General features: G+C 36.7%; 2 protein-coding genes across 2 annotated transcripts in view; one reads left to right on the forward strand and one right to left on the reverse strand.

Moving 5' to 3' along the window:
- The window catches only part of LOC135077965 (acyl-CoA:lysophosphatidylglycerol acyltransferase 1-like), a 542,351-nt gene that overhangs the window by 276,407 nt on the left and 245,753 nt on the right, over nucleotides 1–20,191 (forward strand). The gene's annotated exons all lie outside the window — the stretch shown is intronic.
- Nucleotides 11,855–12,751, reverse strand: LOC135078288 (uncharacterized). The gene has a single exon (XM_063972885.1). The coding sequence runs from the start codon at nucleotides 12,749–12,751 to the stop codon at nucleotides 11,855–11,857; it is 897 nt and encodes a 298-aa protein (XP_063828955.1).

Genomic DNA, 20,191 nt, shown 5'->3' on the forward strand with positions numbered 1-20,191 from the left:
TGAATTTAAAAAACTTATTTAATGACAATTTTTATAACTCAATAATTATTGAAATAAATAAATAAATATCCTTGGACATTTGAAACTACGCTTCTAGTCCCAAACTAAGCAAAGCTTGTACTATGGGTACTAGACAACGGATATAAACATACTTAAATACTTTTTATTGTAAATAAATACTTATTATACATAAATAAAAACGGTTTCAATGTAAAAGCTTTCAAAAGTTTATAAAAGCTGTCGCATTGGAAGAAAGCTCTACAAAAAGAGCTCGCCGACGAGACCGGTTGTATTAAGATAAACAAAACTAAAACTACAACCTTTTTCTTAAGTTTTAGCTTTCTCCAGCAGTGAGCTTCGATTTACCTACTTTATAAGTACTGTTATTAATTTGACGTATTCTTTTAAATTGTTGTGTTTTTTATGCTTCGTATGCTTTTGGTTTGAATAATCCAAAGTAGGTAAGAAACTGACCTATACCAATGACTTGATCTATTGAAGAGTTTTATTATTGTTCCATTAATTCATTATTTTATTGTTGAGTCACACTGGAAGCCATATTACATAAATTTACTTACCTGTTATTAGCTTATTACTAACACTAGATTAAGATTAATAAACCTAAAATACGAATATGAGAAAGACTATCTCAAAACTTAGGCTTTAGGCTTAAAATTTAGGCTTGCGATTTATGAATGAGTACCTACAATACGTTTCTTTCCTATAAGCTCTGCCATAAAGTCCACTGGGCAAAATAATCACTACGTATTATACTTTACACTTTTGAACTACGTCTTAAACGTGAATGTGTCTTCTTTGATAGGACAGGTAGTAAAATACGTCTAGAACTTCCTATAAGTAGTTCCTATAGCCTGAGGCAATACCTTCCACGCAGGTCCTAAGTTGTCATTAAGGTAACGGAGCGTTGCTAACGGTCGTTGCGTTAGTCTTTATTGTTGCTCTATTTCTTGTGGCGACGTTTTTGAATTGAAAAACATGTATTCAATGAAAGTACTGCTATGTGTATGGTGAACCTAAGCCTTAGCTTCTAAGACTGTGCGATTGATGAGGACTTTGCCACAGGTTGATGGCTGAATAACTTTTTTATTCTGCAAGTCAAGTCAACACTGGTACAGCATTTGCCACGATAGAAGTTTATCAATCTGTCTCATTACCAGTAAAGGAACTTCACTACCGATCAGATAAAATTTTGACTTATCACTCTTTTTACAAGCTTTATATTAATATTGACTTCTATAATAAAATAAAACGACTGTCTTCTTTGAAAGCAAGAACATGAGAGATTTATTCATAGATAAACATCTGGTTTCATAGACAAGGTATCATAGACAAAAAAAAGTTTTGGTTATTGTTTATGATATTTTACAACACCCCCACTATATCTAAACAATAACCAATCACTAATTACCACTCAATATTAATTTACACTGTTAATTAATATTTTGGATTCCTAATCTTTTCAAATAATTATAGTGTTTTATACTGTTTACAGCTTTTGTTAGCAAGTCAGCTGGCATATCTGACGTACATAAATAATTTACTTTAACAACATTCTCATTTAGCAACTCTCTACAATAATGATATCTAACATCAATATGCTTAGTTCTATTGTGGAATACAGGGTTTAACAATAGTTTTTGAGCACTTTGGCTATCATTGTATAAATTAATTTCATAAAAATTATTAGTAATTTCATACTGCAAGTTTCTTAAGTACACAGCCTCTTTGCAGGCTTCCGAAATTGCCACATACTCTGCTTCTGTACTAGAAAGTGCAATACATTTTTGTTTACTACAACTCCAAGAAATAGCAGACCCCGACAAAGTGTAGCAAAACCCCGTATAAGATTTTCTATCGTTAACATCATTGCTCCAATCAGCATCAACATAACCTTCAATTTCAATATTATTATTTTTACAATATTTCAGTCCTATATTTTTGGTTTTCTTTAAATACCTCAATACTCTCTTAGCATAGAGCCATTGCTCTTCATTACTACAGTTATTAAATTGACTCAGGTAGGAAACTGAATAAGCTATGTCAGGACGCGTCAGTACAGCTAAATACATTAAGCTCCCAATTAGCTGCTGATATGGATTCTGAGTTTTACAATTTATGTCTTTTTTACATTTCAAGTTTGCCTCCATTGGAGTATTAACAGTTTTACAATTTGTCATGTTAAATCTGGCTAACAACTTATCAATATATTTCTCTTGACTTAAACTGACTGTACAATTCTGTTTATCAATGTTAACTGACATACCTAAACATTCTTTTATTTCTCCTAAATCTTTTAACTCAAAATTACTATTCAACATATCTTTAAGATTCTTTGTTTCAGACTTGTCATTTGAGAAAACAATAAAGTCATCGACATACAAAGTTACTATGGTTCTACTACTGCCAACAATTTTAGTATACAAACATGGCTCCAATTTAGATTTATGATAACCAGCCCTTAATAACATACAGTCATCAACCTTTTCATGCCACGCCCTGGATGCCTGCTTGAGACCATATTATATGGCTTTGTTTAATTTAAGAACTTTTGAATTATCTTTACACTCAAAACCAACAGGTAAGTGCATATATATTGTCTCATGCAAGTCTCCATTCAAAAAGGCTGTCTTTACATCAAGGTGTGTTACATCCAAGTTCAATTGTACTGATAATGCAAATAATAATCTAAGTGTGGTGTGCCGCACAACTGGAGAAAATGTCTCGTCATAGTCAACACCATATTTTTGAGAACATCCTTTAGCTACAAGTCTGGCACGATACCTTACATTGTTTACACTTAAACAATCTCTTTTCTTTTTTAAAACCCATTTACACTTTACAATATTTACACCAACAGGAGCATCAACAATGTCCCATGCATTGTTTTTCTCAAAGCTTTCTAGTTCGTCTTTTACAGCCTGTTTCCAATGTTCTTTTTCTGGTCCCTGTAAAGCTTCTTCGAGTGTCAATTCATTGTAATGTTCATCATTTTGTTCTGAACACAAAAAGCCATATCTATCTGGCTTTCTTCTCTGCCTTTGAGGTAGTATTTTTCTACTTATAACTTCTGGAACTTCTTCATCAGTAGTCACAGATTCATCCACCACAGTCTCTTCCATGTTATCATCATTTGCTATAGAAGTAAACGAATCCTCATCTGTGATGTCTGCGATATCCCCCACTGAATCTTGACATACTGAACTCTCTTTGGGTTCTTCTGCTACTTCAACTTCTAGATAAGAATGACCATCTTCCATTACAATGACATCTCGACTGGTTGTGATTGTTCGAGTTGAAGGATTGTAAACTCTATAACCTTTAACATCTTCAGGATACCCAATTAGAATGCAGTGCTCAGATTTTTTGTCCCACTTACGTCTTTTCTCCTTAGGTATGTGCTTCATGACTGAGCTGCCAAATATTCTTACATGACTTAGGTTCGGCTTTGTCTTTGTCCACAGCTCATATGGTGTGCGATCATTCAATCCAGTTTTCACAATTCTATTCTGTAAATAAACAGCAGTGTTAATGGCTTCAGCCCAGAACTCTTTACCCAGCTTAGCTTCAAACAAAAGACATCTAGCTTTTTCTACAAGTGTTCTATTCATACGTTCACAAAGCCCATTTTGTTCAGGTGTGTATGTGTTAGATTTCTGATGAATAATGCCCTGTTTCTTCAAATAATTATCAAAATCATTATTGCAAAACTCCTTGCCATTATCACTCCTTAGAATTTTTATTCTCTTTGAAGTTAAGTTCTCTACTTTGGCTTTGTACTCTTTAAAACATTGCAAAGCTTCATTCTTAGTCTTTAGAAAATAAACATAAGTCATGCGGCTGTGATCGTCAACAAAGATAAGAAAGTACCTCGATCCTCCTATAGAGAGATTCTCCATCGGCCCACAGATGTCACAGTGTACTACTTCCAACAGCTCAGCACTCCTGTTGCCTTCATGAGGAAAAGGCAATCGGCTTTGCTTCCCTTCGCAGCACACTACGCAGTTCGACTTACTGATGTTGACCTTTTTATCAAATAGCACTCCCTCCACAGCTTCCTGCATTTTGTTCATGTTAAAACTGTTGGCATGCCCTAATCTGCGATGCCAAACTTCTGGAGATTCAACAACAGCAGCCATCAAACACGTAGGTGTGTCCAACTTGTAAACACCATTTGTCAGCGAGGCGGTAGCCACCAAAATCCCTTGACGATTCATAATTTCACATCCATTGGTTGTGAAATGTACTTGATTGCCTTGTTTTATCAATTGACTGACTGACAATAGATTGGTCGATAAGTTCGGGACGCATAAAACCTTTTCAACAGTTACGTCAAATTCGCAATCTCCAGCCGATGTTGTGATTCTCACATTTCCACAACACAACACGGGAATCTTTTTCTGATCAGCAACCATGATGTCTTTTGAAAATCCAGAATAATACTCATCCATCATCCAGTGCCTATTAGTCGTAATATGTGAACTTGCACCAGAGTCCACGTACCAGTCACACTTGTCAAATTTTCCGCTAATAAACACTGCACTGAATGCGTTAGTCGTTTGCAGTATTTTATTTTCTGAACTGCCTTGCTCATTCTTGGACAAATTATTTTCTGTGTTAAATCTGCACTGATTGCGAAAGTGTCCAAGTTTACCTACAACAATAACATTTGACGTTTCGTTTTCCTTTGACAGTCGATACCATAGACTCCGCATTTCCGACATTTTTGTTCCCATCATATTGACTTTTGTTATGTTGGTACTTGTTCTTGTCTCGAAAACACGCAAGTGCATTGCTTACATCACGATCTTCCTGTTCCGGTTCCATGTCTAATAATTTTGCTTTAATGGCGTCCGTTGAAATTGCTATCCCCGAGTGTTCTATGGCCATAATCATTGGCATATATTTTTCAGATAGCCCTGCCAGCATGATAGAACCAATCCACTCGTCGGTAATGCCAAATCCCGTTCCAAGTAGCTTTTGGCCAGCTTCAACTATTTGGTTCACATATGACGTCATCGAAGTGCAATTTTCCAGTCGAATAGAGATTAGATTTCTCAAAAGATTTATTTTTCTAGTAAATCCTGAGTCGTCGAATAGCATTTTCAACCTATCCCACAATTCTTTCGATGTACTGACGGTTTTGATGTGAACGTAGATACTGGGGTCAATTGTGAGGATCAATTTCGCCTTTGTTTTCGCATCATCTGCAGTTCCTGGGTGGCCCATCTCAGTCTTTATACACCCGAGCATTCCTTCCAACACCAAGAAATTTTCTGCCGCGAAACACCATTCTGAATAGTTCTCACGCCCTCTGAGTCGAGGCACATTAACTAAAAAGTTCGACGCCATCACAGACAGTCACAACTTCACAATTCATACAACACGAAAATTAACGATCACTTCTGGGCCCATAACCTATAATAAAATAAAACGACTGTCTTCTTTGAAAGCAAGAACATGAGAGATTTATTCATAGATAAACATCTGGTTTCATAGACAAGGTATCATAGACAAAAAAAAGTTTTGGTTATTGTTTATGATATTTTACAACAACTTCATTAGTATGTGTGGGACAAATCTTGCAACTGAATTTAAGACCAGTTCTCCTCAACCGATTGAGCTCAAATTTGGTATACTTATGTAAGTACGATGACAATGCAATGTTATGGCACCATTGAGCTGGTGTGATGATGGAATAAAATTATAATTAAAAAAACTTTTATTCTGAAATGCAGTTGTACTAAAACGAAAAAAATAAGTGTATGCAAGGTTCAAATAATTTCGAAAGCTTGTAGCGCAAGCAAACAGAAAAATAGAGAAATACATTCCATGTGCGATACAAGCTTTTGAAATTATTTGAACCTTGCATACACTTATTTTTTTCGTTTTAGTACAACTGCATTTTTCAAAATACGAGTATGTACTCTTCGTAAGTCTACATTTCTATGCCATGTCGTATTATGTGCATACTGCTTGCTATGTATGTAATATGTTTTGGTAAATAAATAACTTCCTTTTCTAAGATTAATCCCAATGTAGCTGCACTGACATTGTCATAGATCATAACAAATTATCCGCTCTTCAGAATCTATGTCTATGGTCTTTTTCATAGATAGCATCAACACCCTGTACTTAACTTTACCATCATATCTTAGCATTTTACCTTGTCTGTATCTGGGGGCACGGCAGTGCCCCCACCAAGTCGAGCAAAAAAGCGGCACGGCCGTACCATCCTTTTCTCGAAGCAATTCAGGCCATTTTCGACCGCCTGTAACTTCGTTGTGGATAAAACTAGAAGGCTGAATTTTCATTAGCTATGCAGGCATTGTAAAGACACGGTATATTTAAAATTTCATTCAATTTGAACCAGTAGTTTAAGAATTATAACGGGTCAAAGTTACTTAATTTTGTCACTCACTGACTCACTGACTCACTGACTCACTGACTGACTCACCGATCATCAAAATTCTAAGGCACTTCTAGCAGACCTAGAAGCTTCAAATTTGGAATATAAGTAGTGTTTGGTGTATGAATCAAGGAAAAACTAAAATATTTGGGGGCACGGTAGTGCAACCGCCAAGTCGAGTAATTTTTTTCAATTTCGGTCCAGTTTTCTAGATACATAACTGCTGTCTACAAAATACAAAAAGAAATGAGATCCCATCAAAAACAATACTTGTCAAAAAAACCAAGTCTCGCAACTCAGTTGTTCTACGGTAAAAAGTTGTGAGATCCATGTAATACCAAGTCCAGGCCAGGAAATCTTTAACGTTTTACATAAATATATTGACTTGGCCATCGCATGAAAACACGTGTAAATTAAATTATTTAGTGGGTGTATCATTATGGTCAACATGACAGAACTCACTTAGGAATACATAAGTAAACCTGTTAAAAATCATTATCATGATAGAAGTATAATGTATTATCTCAGAGGCTAATCTTCCATAATACTGCAAACCATAATAAGAACATGATTCAATAAAGATGGATGCTACTCTCATTTTGTTACATCCACATTTCCATTATGGTTTTGCAATAAATTATTGAGCAGGTATTGAGTATAATACCTATTTTGTTTTGCAAATCGTTAATTACCAAAAAAAACTTCATATCATTTTTCTTTTTCACCGCTAGTCATTTGTTATGGTTCAGCTCTATAAGAGCTAATATAGATTTTCCAGTAGTAATAAATATTATATTCGGCCATATTGATATCGTCAGAGTTCGTTGTCTAGAAACGTGAGCATTACGGTTATCTAGCGTGCGCGCACGCACTGGATTCTTGACATTGTACCGGTGCAAGGTAGACTGCAGTGGATTGAGAACTGTCAAAACTAAATTCACATGGAAAAGTTTAATTTGTTTAATTTGGATATAACACTTCATGGTATTATCAAGCACCAATGCCAATGTTACTCGTTGGATGCAGGCCGCTACCAACCGGTCATTATGGAAATAATTTGGGGAGGTGTGTTTTTAGCTGCGGACGCGACGTCGTATGGTTGAAATGATGATCATGATGCTGGTGAATGTTACTCGTACATATGGCACCACAGATCTGCTCAACTTGTTTCATCACCTTTTGCTAAATATCCCATAATTTGAGAATTTGTTTTTACCAAAATGTAGTGCAGTGTACACTAAATCCTCCATTTGCTTCTGGAGAATTAGAGTGGTTTGTGCTCAATAAGTACAGGTAGTAGAGACCAAGTGACCTCATCAGGTCACTTGGTCTATAATACTTGGTCGTAATAATATGCCATTAGAGCCATTTTGGTACTGACATTTGCATTTCTGTGTTTCTGATACGACCCCCAATATACCCATTCTAAATAAACATTATCGATGTGGAAACTATTGCCAAATATGATTTGCAATTTTTGAGATGTTTACTTACTTTTACTAATGTTCAATGGTACTTAAAATCATTTGGTACATTTGTTTATATTGCAGTTTGCAATATGTTACTAATTTTTGTGTTTACTTTATCGTTCAACTATTAACAACACACGTCACAAAAACTAAAGGGTTTATAATTTTTTCGGCACATTCCACTAAAATGTTAAACGAATTCGGATACACTACAAACATATTTGATTTGTTTCTGTAAGTAGGGTATGAAGTGCGTAGTACCATAAAATTTACACCTCTGAGTAAAATGAAAAGTTTAGTACCTATGTGGGTATGTTGTACGTTGAACAAATGATGAAGTCCGTTCGTTTCAAACGAAATTATTTATTACTTTCCACAATCAATTCACGAAGGAGAAACAGAGCACTTCAGTTATATTATGTGACACAAGTATAAAGTAAGATTGATCGAATAAAAAGATCGTTACACAGTTCGTACTACGTAATCAGTTAACGGTCGTCGCGAGCCGCACGGGTCTCGCGTAGATAGCAAAAGTCGTGACTGGCGCGCTGGGCGGCCTGCGCAGGTAAGTAGCGGTGGAATAGCAAACCGGTTCTCCGACGAGCCGCGCGCCGTAAATATGCAATATCTAACACAATACGCGTAGTCTATTTGTTTGTGTAAGTTATTTATTTAGAATATAATATGTATTAGGTATTTATTTATGTTTGTTATTAAAATATATGTGTAGTGTATTTATGTTACTGTTTATCAAGTGTGTTTGTAAATATATTATAATGCTATTTATATCATAATTTATGTAATGTACTATAAATATATAATGTGTTTGTATGTAAATATTATAAATGTTATGTGAGTTCCCCACATCACTCCCCCTCGAGAGACCTTGCCTAAGGTCGATAAAAATCCGGAAAACGGACTTGACGACCAGAGCGCGTTGTTCTAACCGCTGGAGTGGCACTACTGGGTTCTGTGGCTGTTGTGTTACATTGTTCGGTCATGATGTAGGCTGGCTTCAGTCTGTCTACCGAAACTGTGACTTCTTTACCTTTGACACAAATTTTGTAAACCTTTTGTCCTCTGTCTAACACCTCGTATGGGCCTGAGTAAGCTGGTTGTAAAGAACTTCTCAAGGCATCTTCACGGAGAAAAATATGAGAACAAGAGGAAAGGTCTTTGTAAATAAATACTTTTTTAGTTGAGTGGTTTGATGTGGGTACTGGCTGTAGGTTGTTGGCAAATGATCTGATTCGTGATACGAAATCTGTCAAATCAGGGGTGCATTTGTCAACATTAGCGCCTAAAAATTCCCCTGGTAGTCTTAAGGGCTCACCATAAACAAGTTCTGCCGATGTTGCTTGTAGGTCTTCCTTAAAAGAACTTCGTATGCCAAGTAGTACTATAGGCAACGCTTCGGACCAACTGCTATCACTGTGACACATAATGGCGGCTTTTAGTTGACGATGAAATCTTTCAACTAGGCCATTGCACTGTGGGTGGTATGCAGTGGTTCTGCGGTGTCTGAAACCTAATGTTTTCGACAGTTGTTGAAATGTTGCACTCTCAAATTGCCTCCCACGGTCGGTTACGACGTCGGAAGGGCAGCCGAAACGAGCAACCCATCCAAGAAGGAACGCATTGACCACAGATTCCGCTGTAATGTCGGTGATAGGGACAGCCTCAGCCCATCGTGTAAAACGATCGACCGCTGTCAAACAGTACCGATATTCTCTGGAAGGCGGTAGTGGTCCGATGAGGTCTAAATGTACATATTTAAATCGCGCTGTAGGTAAATCGAGGGTACCTAAAGGTGATTTAACATGTCGATTTACCTTAGTGCGCTGGCAGGCTAAACATGACATAGACCATTCTCGGCAATCTTTCCTTATCTGTGGCCAAACGTATCGCTGGGCTACAAGTTTGGCGCTGGCGTTGGCTCCAGGATGGCAAAGAGTATGCAAACTGTCGAAGATTTGTTTACGCATGGGTTTGGGTACGAATGGCCTGGGGGTTGATGTGCTGACATCGCAGTACAATTCTACGCAACTCCCAGGTATTTTCATTTTCTTTATGCGCAGGGAAGACTCCTCATTGATGTAATGAGATAATTCTGGATCTGACTTCTGCAATTTGGCCAATTTCTCAAAACTGACCGGTTCAGTTACTTCATCTACACGAGAAAGAGTATCAGCTACTGTATTATCTTTCCCGGAGATGTGCTGGATGTCTGTAGAAAATTGAGAAATGTAGTCCAGATACCTGTACTGACGCGGAGTGCAGTTGGTTTTGTGTTCACGGAATGCAAAACAGAGAGGTTTGTGGTCCGTGTATATGGTAAATTGAGAAGCCTCGAACCAGTGGCGAAAATATTTTATATTCTCATATATTGCAAGGAGCTCTCGGTCGTATGCTGAGTATTTCTTTTGTGCCGGGCTCAACTTGCGTGAGAAAAATGCTAGTGGTTGCCAATGACCGTCCTGCAACTGTTGTACTACTCCTCCCATGGCTTCATCAGAAGCATCAGTAAACAGTCCGAGTTTAGCCTTGGAGTCCGGGTGAGCTAGCATTGCTGCGTTGCAGAGACTTGACTTGCACTCCTCGAAAGCTCTTATTGCGTCTCCATCCATGACAATTGGTTGAGAGGCTTTAATAGACCCAGTCAGCAAGGCGTTCAGGGGAGATTGGATCTGGGCAGCTTGTGGTATAAATCTCCTATAGAAATTAATCATCCCCAAAAATCGCCTCAACTGCTTGGCTGTCTGAGGTTGTGGAAATTCCTTGATAGCCTGGACCTTACCTTCCAGGGGTCTGGTTCCGTGTTGTGAAATATGGTACCCTAGAAATGTGACTTCGGACGCCCCAAAAACGCATTTTGAAGTGTTGATCACCATACCGTAGTCTCGCATTCTGGAGAAGACCTGTCGGAGGTGATCTTCGTGCTGGGCTTCTGATTTTGAGAAGATGAGGAAATCGTCCAAGTATGGGTAGCAGAATTCTAGGTCTCGGGTCATTTCATCAACAAATCTCTGGAAGGTTTGGCCTGCATTGCGTAAACCAAATGTCATGTATGGAAACTCGAAGAGTCCGAAGGGTGTAGTGATCGCCGTCTTTATGATATCCTCCTCGTGCACTGGCACCTGATTATATGCCTTGACCAAATCAATGGTAGAGAAGACAGTACAACCAGACAGGCTATGAGAGAAATCATGTATGTGGCGTATCGGGTACTTATCTGGTATAGTCCTGGCGTTGAGTAGCCTATAGTCACCACAAGGCCTCCAGCCGTTATCTTTTTTAGGAGCCAGGTGTAGTGGTGACGACCATGGCGACTTTGATGGACGAGCTGTGCCGTCTGCCAACATTGCGTCGAACTCAGCCTTTGCAATCCTCAATTTGTCGGGGGCCAACCTGCGGGGTGAACATGACACAGGGGGGCCAGGTGTTGTGCGAATGTGATGTACTGTATTGTGTTTAGGTGTACGCGGTGTGCCTGGTGGTTTGATTATTTCAGGAAATTCAGAAAGCAAATTATGATATCGCGAAGTTCCAGTCACAACTTTTACACTAGGTATTGAGTTATTATTATTAACAATACACGCTACAGTAGTTAAATTAGTTGTACCATCAATTATTCGTTTATTACGTATGTCAACGAGTAAATTAAAATACGACAAAAAATCAACACCAATAATCGCTTTAGTTACGTCAGCTACTACAAATTTCCAATTAAAGTCCCTACGAAGGCCTAAATTGATATTAAATTGTACATAACCATACGTATCTATAGTCGAACCGTTAGCCGCGCACAGTTGGTAGTTGGTCTTCTCACGACGATCACGGAGTGCAGAACGAGGGTAGACGCATAAATCGCTTCCGGTGTCAACGAGAAATTGAACTTTCGATCTGCGGTCCGTTACGAAGAGGCGACCAGTGGAGGGTAGGCAATCTTCAGCCGCCATTACAGATTGCCCTGAGCGTTTCCCGATTTGTAGTCGCATGGCTTCACGCACTTCTTAGCTTGACTGCCGAACTTGAAGTGATACCAACATTGTGGGAACTTTCTATAGTTGGACTGGGAACGCGTTGATGGAGTCCGCTGTCGATTCTGCTGGTTTGACTGCTGGTTTGACTGCCGGTTACGAGGGCGGGAACGGCCGTGAACATCTGCACTTAAAGAGCTGACCTGCTTTGTTAGTTCCGCTATGCTTCGTGCCATCATTTCTAATGCGGACTGCGTACTCGTAGCGCTGGTGGCTGCTACCTGCGGTGATGATGGCGCGATGTCATGCACTCTGTCAGCTAGGTCTGCCAGTTCGTTGAGAGACAGGCTCATTTGTGATGCAATCACTGTCTGCAGGTTGTTTGGTAATCGGCTCGTCCAAATTGTGCGAAGAAAGTCTTCCGGTATGTTAGGGCCGGCCAAATGCTGCAGATGTCGCAGGAACTGCGAGGGCTTGCGATCACCAAGCTCTTCCGATTGCAAAAGTTGCTTCACTTTCCTTTCGCTGGACGTAGATAGCCTCTTGATTAACTCAGATTTTATCTTTTCGTATTTTCCGCTACTCGGTGGTGAAGTAATGATGTCTTCAACTTCGACAGCGAATTGTCGATCGAGGTGCGAAAGTACGTAGTAATATTTCGTGTTGTCGTCGGTAATTCTCGCCATCGCAAACTGACCTTCGATTTGTGAAAACCATATTGAGGGTTTTTCAGGCCAAAACGGGGGTATTCTCACGCCAACTCGAAATGTTTCAGGTGCTGGTAACGTATAATTTTGTTGGGGGGTAGTTGCGTCCTCCATTTTATCTTGTTCCGTCGTTATAATACTTGCGTCGAGATATTCTTGATCGCTCATCTAGGATGCTTGAGTCGGGGTCACCAGTTGTGGGTATGTTGTACGTTGAACAAATGATGAAGTCCGTTCGTTTCAAACGAAATTATTTATTACTTTCCACAATCAATTCACGAAGGAGAAACAGAGCACTTCAGTTATATTATGTGACACAAGTATAAAGTAAGATTGATCGAATAAAAAGATCGTTACACAGTTCGTACTACGTAATCAGTTAACGGTCGTCGCGAGCCGCACGGGTCTCGCGTAGATAGCAAAAGTCGTGACTGGCGCGCTGGGCGGCCTGCGCAGGTAAGTAGCGGTGGAATAGCAAACCGGTTCTCCGACGAGCCGCGCGCCGTAAATATGCAATATCTAACACAATACGCGTAGTCTATTTGTTTGTGTAAGTTATTTATTTAGAATATAATATGTATTAGGTATTTATTTATGTTTGTTATTAAAATATATGTGTAGTGTATTTATGTTACTGTTTATCAAGTGTGTTTGTAAATATATTATAATGCTATTTATATCATAATTTATGTAATGTACTATAAATATATAATGTGTTTGTATGTAAATATTATAAATGTTATGTGAGTTCCCCACACCTACTTATTGACGTAAGTAAACAATGTCACCGAACGTAAAAACCTTATTTTGTATTACTGTACTACTTACGTAGTACTGTAGTATTTACATAAACAATACTGCGAAAGTGCTTATTGAAAAATGTGAGTAGAAATAGTAAATTCTATGAAATTATTAGCTCTATAGCAGTTGTATCATCAATTCTTCCGGAGTTATTGGCTTCGAATGTGAATGACCTATAATTTTTTCTACTTTAGAGAAAAGATAGATACGAGTTGTAAAATTAATTAGATGTTCAGAAGGATTGCCGAATATTCAAAATTCACGAAAGTTTGTATTTTGGGTCTACTAGATAAACTATAATTATAATGATGATGATGACGATGATAATAATATAAACAATACAAGAACAAGAAAGAAACAGGGTCAAAAAGGGTGAGCCTATCTATACCTACATTGAATCTACTTAGTAAAAAAAACTGTACTTTTAGTGTCGGTAATTCCTCGAGATAGCATGTTACAAATAAGAATTTTATTTCAGAAACAAATATTTTATGCTAAAATTTTTAACGTCTACATTCTGTAAGTCTTACAAAGTTATTAGTTGATTTGGGTTCATAGTTTGACAACGTAAATTGTTGTGGACTCTAGATTGTTGATTGTTTTGAGTTGTTTGTGACCATTGTTTGTTTTGCTTTAAATCTTTTGATTGCATCAAAGAAACAGCGGCATTGTCTTTGATTAAAAATAAACTATAACTAAAATATATTTTGTGTAAATATTAACGTAGATCAAACCCCTTCTTTAATCAATAAGGCGAAACAAATACATAAAGATAATTCTACAATCGAGGTAAACCTACTGGGTACAGGTGAAAGTGAGGACTTAGACTACGACAACAAACAGGCGCCACACTTAGGGCTGTATAGGTATAGTGAGAATCTATTACGAATATTACGATTATACAACTTACCATGTCCTCACTAATGGGCACATTCACCACATTATCTACAGACAAAAAATCTGGATTAAAATTTTGCGGTTATTTAAAAAGAAATGTAGAATTCAAGAAGCTCAATGTCACGTGAAAAGAAGTAGCAAAAATACCGATGGAAGTCTAATAAGTAAAACAATTATTGCAAAATTAAGTATCTAACGTAGGTACCTGAGTTTCAATTTTAACCTGTTACTATCTAAAGCCCTAGTGCTAGAACTAGAAATTAAGGGCACTTTCGCTGTAAACCTTCTGCACCATTTTAAGGGCACTTTCATCTGAGTGCAGATTTGTATCGATTTCTTGGCTGGCGTAGAATTTCACTTGCGTTTGTAGATTGTTAACATTAATTACAACTTTAACTTGTAAAATGGGTTTCTATTCAATTATTTATGAAATGTCATCAACTGGGTATTACTTTTTGTCTCATGAACTAAGCCAAATATAATCAGAAATCGACAATTTTATTTATTAGGTAAACAAAAATTTTGAGAGTTTAGTTACGTTGATCTCTAAACCTTTAGTTTTTGGATTCTCGCAAACATTTGTTTCTTTATCTAGGAGTTCTGTAAGATTAAAAAAGGAAATTCCTTAAAAATGTTGAGAGTTTTTCCTAATAGCTAGCGATATCTGTAGTAACTCCAATATTTAGCTTTTAAAAAAACTCCTGTCAGCTCATCTGAAAATTCTGAAATAGAGCTCATCATAGTTTTGCCAAAAAATGGAGTTATTGCTGATGTCGCTAGCAAGGCAGAATATTGCTTATGATGTTTAGTTACTTAAAATGACTTAATGTACCTACTTAGTAATTTAAAATATCCATCTAACATTAAAGATTCTTATAACTCAATAGTAATGACTGATACTTCTAACTTGTCAGGCTTTCCTTTTACTCTCACATGCTAAGAGCCTAACCCACATCTTAACAAAACAATGGTTCGGACTGTCCTTTCAAGAACAGTGGGACAAACACTATGTCCCATTAAACTAAATACCGATCACGAATCAGCAACGGGACTTAATAGGTACACAAACATTGTGACATAGTTCGAAAATAACATAATGGGTGTGTATTGTTCAATTTTTGAAGGTGCTTAGTCTTAATCCATTGAAGATGTAGAAATTGACAACAGCAGACAATAGCATAGAGTACCTAGAGATTGACATCATCATAATAGGTGATAGTGTATTTTAAATTTATAGTTGATTATCAATTACCTAAATAGTAAAAAACGTATTGTGGGCAGGGCAGGCCCCCACCAGGTGGACCGACGACCGACTTGAAGGTCGCGCGAAGTACTGCTGATGATGCTGGCAGCGCAGGACCAGTCTTTATATGGAAATCCTTGTGAGAAATCTTTGTCCAGCAGTGGACCTCGTTCGGCTGCCTGAAACGTACGAAAGAATACTAAAATATATTTCATAGTTAGTTTTAATAGTGATCAAGGTATGTTAGCAAACGTTAAAATCATTAAAGCCAAAAATGTTTTGGTCAAGATTTTCATCAATAATAATCAATTCCCAATTTGTTCTTAGTGTAAATAAAAAAAATTGTTAAAAATTATAACACACTTGTTTGTCAATTTATAAGACGTGACCATAACACATAGGAAATAGACCACAAAAATTACACACATGAAAATTATAGTCAGACAAGCGTCAATATAAAAACCTTGTTGCAAAAATGTCACATATCGAGGCTAATTTCGGAGCGGACAGGTTACTTATACCTTGCAGCTGATGGTAACTAAGTGTATTTTATGGTCGAATGCGTGCAAAAATGACACAAAGAAAGCGTTTCCTATTACGAGGATGTGTTGCGCACAAGCAGTTATTTGTTGTGACTTGGCTATTATGATGTTACGGGTTGGTATAATACGTGGAAAGAGTTACATCATTTTATTAAACCTTTGGCCGTAAAAATTATAATAATGTGAACCTAGATATGCGAATATTTATGTGTAAACAGTTCTAGCCTTGGATAGAAGGACGCTAATTTTTCTTGTCAGATGTTACTATTGACATAGCTCTATAGCTATCGTCAGAATTAAACTAAACATTTACCCCCTTATTAATAAAAAGTTACACCTAGGATGAACTCTGGATTAAAATGAAATTTCCATACTAAATGACAACTTAAACCAGAGTTCAACTAAGGTGTAATAATGAGGCAAAGGAAGATAAATAAAAAGCTTCGAAGAACAATGATCTGACATAATTATTTTAAAATTCTGTTAACAATTTACGTATTTCATTTAATAAGAGACTGTCTGTCAAAGGTGACTGAGTTTCATCTGCAACAATTTTCTCAGCACCTGCCAATATTTTCTCGGTAGGGCATACATCTATTTGAGACGTGTTTTAGTGCCTACATTAGAGTATGAAGACTTTTTCGTAATAAATTGATAGAATTGTATTTTTACGTACCTACCTACAAATTTTATATCATTTGTCGCATTTTTACATACTGATCTGAAGTGTTCATTGATTCAATACCTAATTTAGTTAATATTAATTTGACTTGACGATATTACAAGAGTAAATAAAACCAGTACGTTTCTCCCTGTTCCGTCTGCTAGAAACAAGATCACATACCGATGCGCACGCGTCGCTGTTATAGCATTATCATAACAATCAAGCGCGTCTATTTGTAAGTTATAGGCGAAAGCGAGAACATAATAAACAATATTAAACATATCGACAATATTTTATACTTTTCCACAATTAAATAAAATATACTAATAGAAATATCAATCAATCATGCACTCACAGTACAGACAGTGATATGGAAATTGTAAAATTAAAAAGTCACAGTTGACAGGCGGCGACATTAGATCTTTTTTTGCAAAATAGCATCTATTACAATTAAATCAAATTGTTCAGTTTTACTTGACATGATTCTATTAGTATGTCCACTTTCTTTTAATTAATATTTATTACTTCAGTAATAAGGCGGACCGATGACCTCATAAAGGTAGCAGGAAGGCGCTGTATGCAGGCCGCTACCGATCGGTCATTATGGAAATCATTGGGGGAGTTTTTCATTAGGGGATGGGGTCTTATGGCTGAAAATTAAATGATGATGATGACTTCAGTAATGTACAACGTACTTTACAGCTAAAAAAGAGCTATAAAATAAGAGTCACAAAGGTCAAAACATATTTTTTTCAACATACCACTTAAAATTAGCACCAGTTATATCAACCTAGAAGAAAAATAGTGGCATAGACACACTAAGCACCAATCATCTCATCACTTAAGACTTGATGTGAATGCACCTTGCACGCTATAATCAAGCTAAATGTTACGGTCAAGCATCACAAGCTGTAGGAAACAGGAGTAACAGAATATCTATATTTACCGGGGAAAATGCTATGGCTTTAGAAAATGAGGCAGACAAGTTTTCTAATGAAGCTACAGCAAATTGTAATTATAGTTTATTAAATTTATCTTTAGATCTAGAAGTTTATCTTGAAGACATAAGCACAGCCCTCATTAAGTAAGTGGCGCCTTAAATTGTAGAGGCTACTCTAGGTCGTTGAAACGGTTCATAACAAGGCAGAGCGGCTTTTGAGGTTACTGAACGAAAAAAAAGTAAATAATAAAACAAATGAAGGGTACCGTTTTGATTCCATTGGCACTCAATTAAAGTTTTGAGGAGGTCTTTGTTTTATTATTGACCCAAGATCGACTAGCGATGATGATCAACGATGATGACGCAAATAATTTGAAAGTGGTTTCCTTCTATGGTATGCAAGTAGCATTCTCTATTACTCATCCAATTATGCAAATGGACATGAATCATCTTCAAGGACCGCAAACGAAAGGTTAAGGACTTTCTTCACTTTGCAAAACGATTCACCCAATTCGTTAAACTCGGTTTAACGGAATGGAAAGAGTCAAAAAGCCAGTTTTGGGTAACTGTGTCAGTGATGCGAGGACTTTGAGCATTCGGACCGCGGGTGACGGTCAGGGCCGTGGGGTCGTTCACCTTTTAGTTGCGCTTACGCTGGTACTACGCTTCGGGTTATTTTGCCCAACACAATATTATCGTAAAATGTATCGTTATATTGTATTGGCGATACATGATCTTTATTGTCACTTTGTTTATGAAAGTGGAGTAGGTATAAGTATTTATTTTCTTTCTTTCTATCTTTTATTTCGGATTTTTTATTGTTTGGCTTGATTGTCGTGTTGCAGATTTCGGTTCAGCACAAACACAATGCTTTCATAAAAAGGATCGGAAACCGTGACCCGAAAACTTGCTCGTAAATTGAATCTTTTAAAAAACGAAAAAGGGCGAAAGTTTCGTCTGACCATTATGTCTTTCTTACATGCAATATGACGTTTGTAGCTGTATAATGACCTGCTGTATTGTTAAATTTCAAATTTTTTAATAGTTATGACCGTTTTCTGGTCACTTTTACTTACAAGTCCTAGTATAGTTTGCCATACCACGACTTCACAACAATAAACACTGACTCATTGACTCCACACAATATGCCATTGATTTAAAATAAAAAAGGTTGATTTAAATGGCGTGATGATAATCATCGACATAAAAACACAACATAACGCGTTAAGCTTACGGTAAAATTAGTAAATCGTCTATGTAAATAAACAATACAGGAACACACACCAAGTCGTGCGACGTTGCTAAATCAGTCGTGTGTTACATACAATCTAATCGGACTGCAATCACACACAGTAATTAATATCGAAAGTCACACAAACGTTTAATTAAATGCAACTTGTACTTGTAGGAAAACACCGTTCATGTCTTCACTCAAATTCTAGGTGGTTTTAGTGGTTGTATTGTAAAATGTTTCACAATTATTCTTTGCATGAAATCCATTCCTCTGTTATTTATATTTATGCTATAAAATAAGGCTATTTTCAGCTAAATATAACCAAAAAAGTGTCATGTCAAAACAAATCCAAAACTAAAATTTTTGAACTTGAGCCAAGAATGTATTCAATTTTGCGGTATAAGATTAACGACCATGATAATTTAAAATAAAAATTAAATATTTATTTTTTTAAATTAAAAAATATGGAATGTGTTCATAAATAAAGGATGTTTGTTTACTTTTGTTAATTTTATAATTACTTAACCTACGTCATCACTAAACTTGACTACTTTGCTTAAAAACGTTTTATTCTAGTTATATATTCCTAGTTAAATTGAGTTCTATAAAAGACCCTGTCAGAGATTATGTTAGAGGCTACATAGAGAATGTGAAATTTCACCCAGGGTTATTATTTCCTCTCTAAACTTTATATTTCCATCACGATCCTTGGAATAACAAATTACCGTGCTTCTGTATAAATTCGATAACGGTTTGCTCACCTCATATCTGAGGTTAACGATAGTTTAACGGAATCGTTATTTCCTCTTTCAATATTTTACCGGTTTCCGAGAGTTTTATTTTTATATTTCTATAGTTATGTTGACCCAGTCTGAGCTATCATTATGGACAATACAATGGCCAATTTTTAATCATTGATAAATAACACTTCGCAGTAGAAATGTGAAAGGCGCTAATGGGACTTTAATTGTTTGAAGAAAAATTGTTTTCCTGAACGATAAATAATTACTACCCGAACTAAACAATTTATGATAAGTTTGTGAATTTTTTTTTTACTGAAAACTTGACTTTTATAGACAACGGAAAGTGTTTTTGTGTTCATTTTTCAATAACTAATAATAATTTCTTTTGTTACAGGTAGCGAACGCGTTCTCCACGATGAGGCGAAAATGTGTTTTTTCAAAATGGACATTAGTTTTAACAGTAGTTTTATTGTGTCAGTACGTATATTCGCGTCCTCAAGATGCGTCAACCACCAGTGTTTCTGACAGTGCACATGTAGATAAA

The sequence above is a fragment of the Ostrinia nubilalis genome, chromosome 14 (assembly GCF_963855985.1).
Source record: "Ostrinia nubilalis chromosome 14, ilOstNubi1.1, whole genome shotgun sequence".
Classification (NCBI taxonomy): Eukaryota; Metazoa; Arthropoda; class Insecta; order Lepidoptera; family Crambidae; genus Ostrinia; species Ostrinia nubilalis.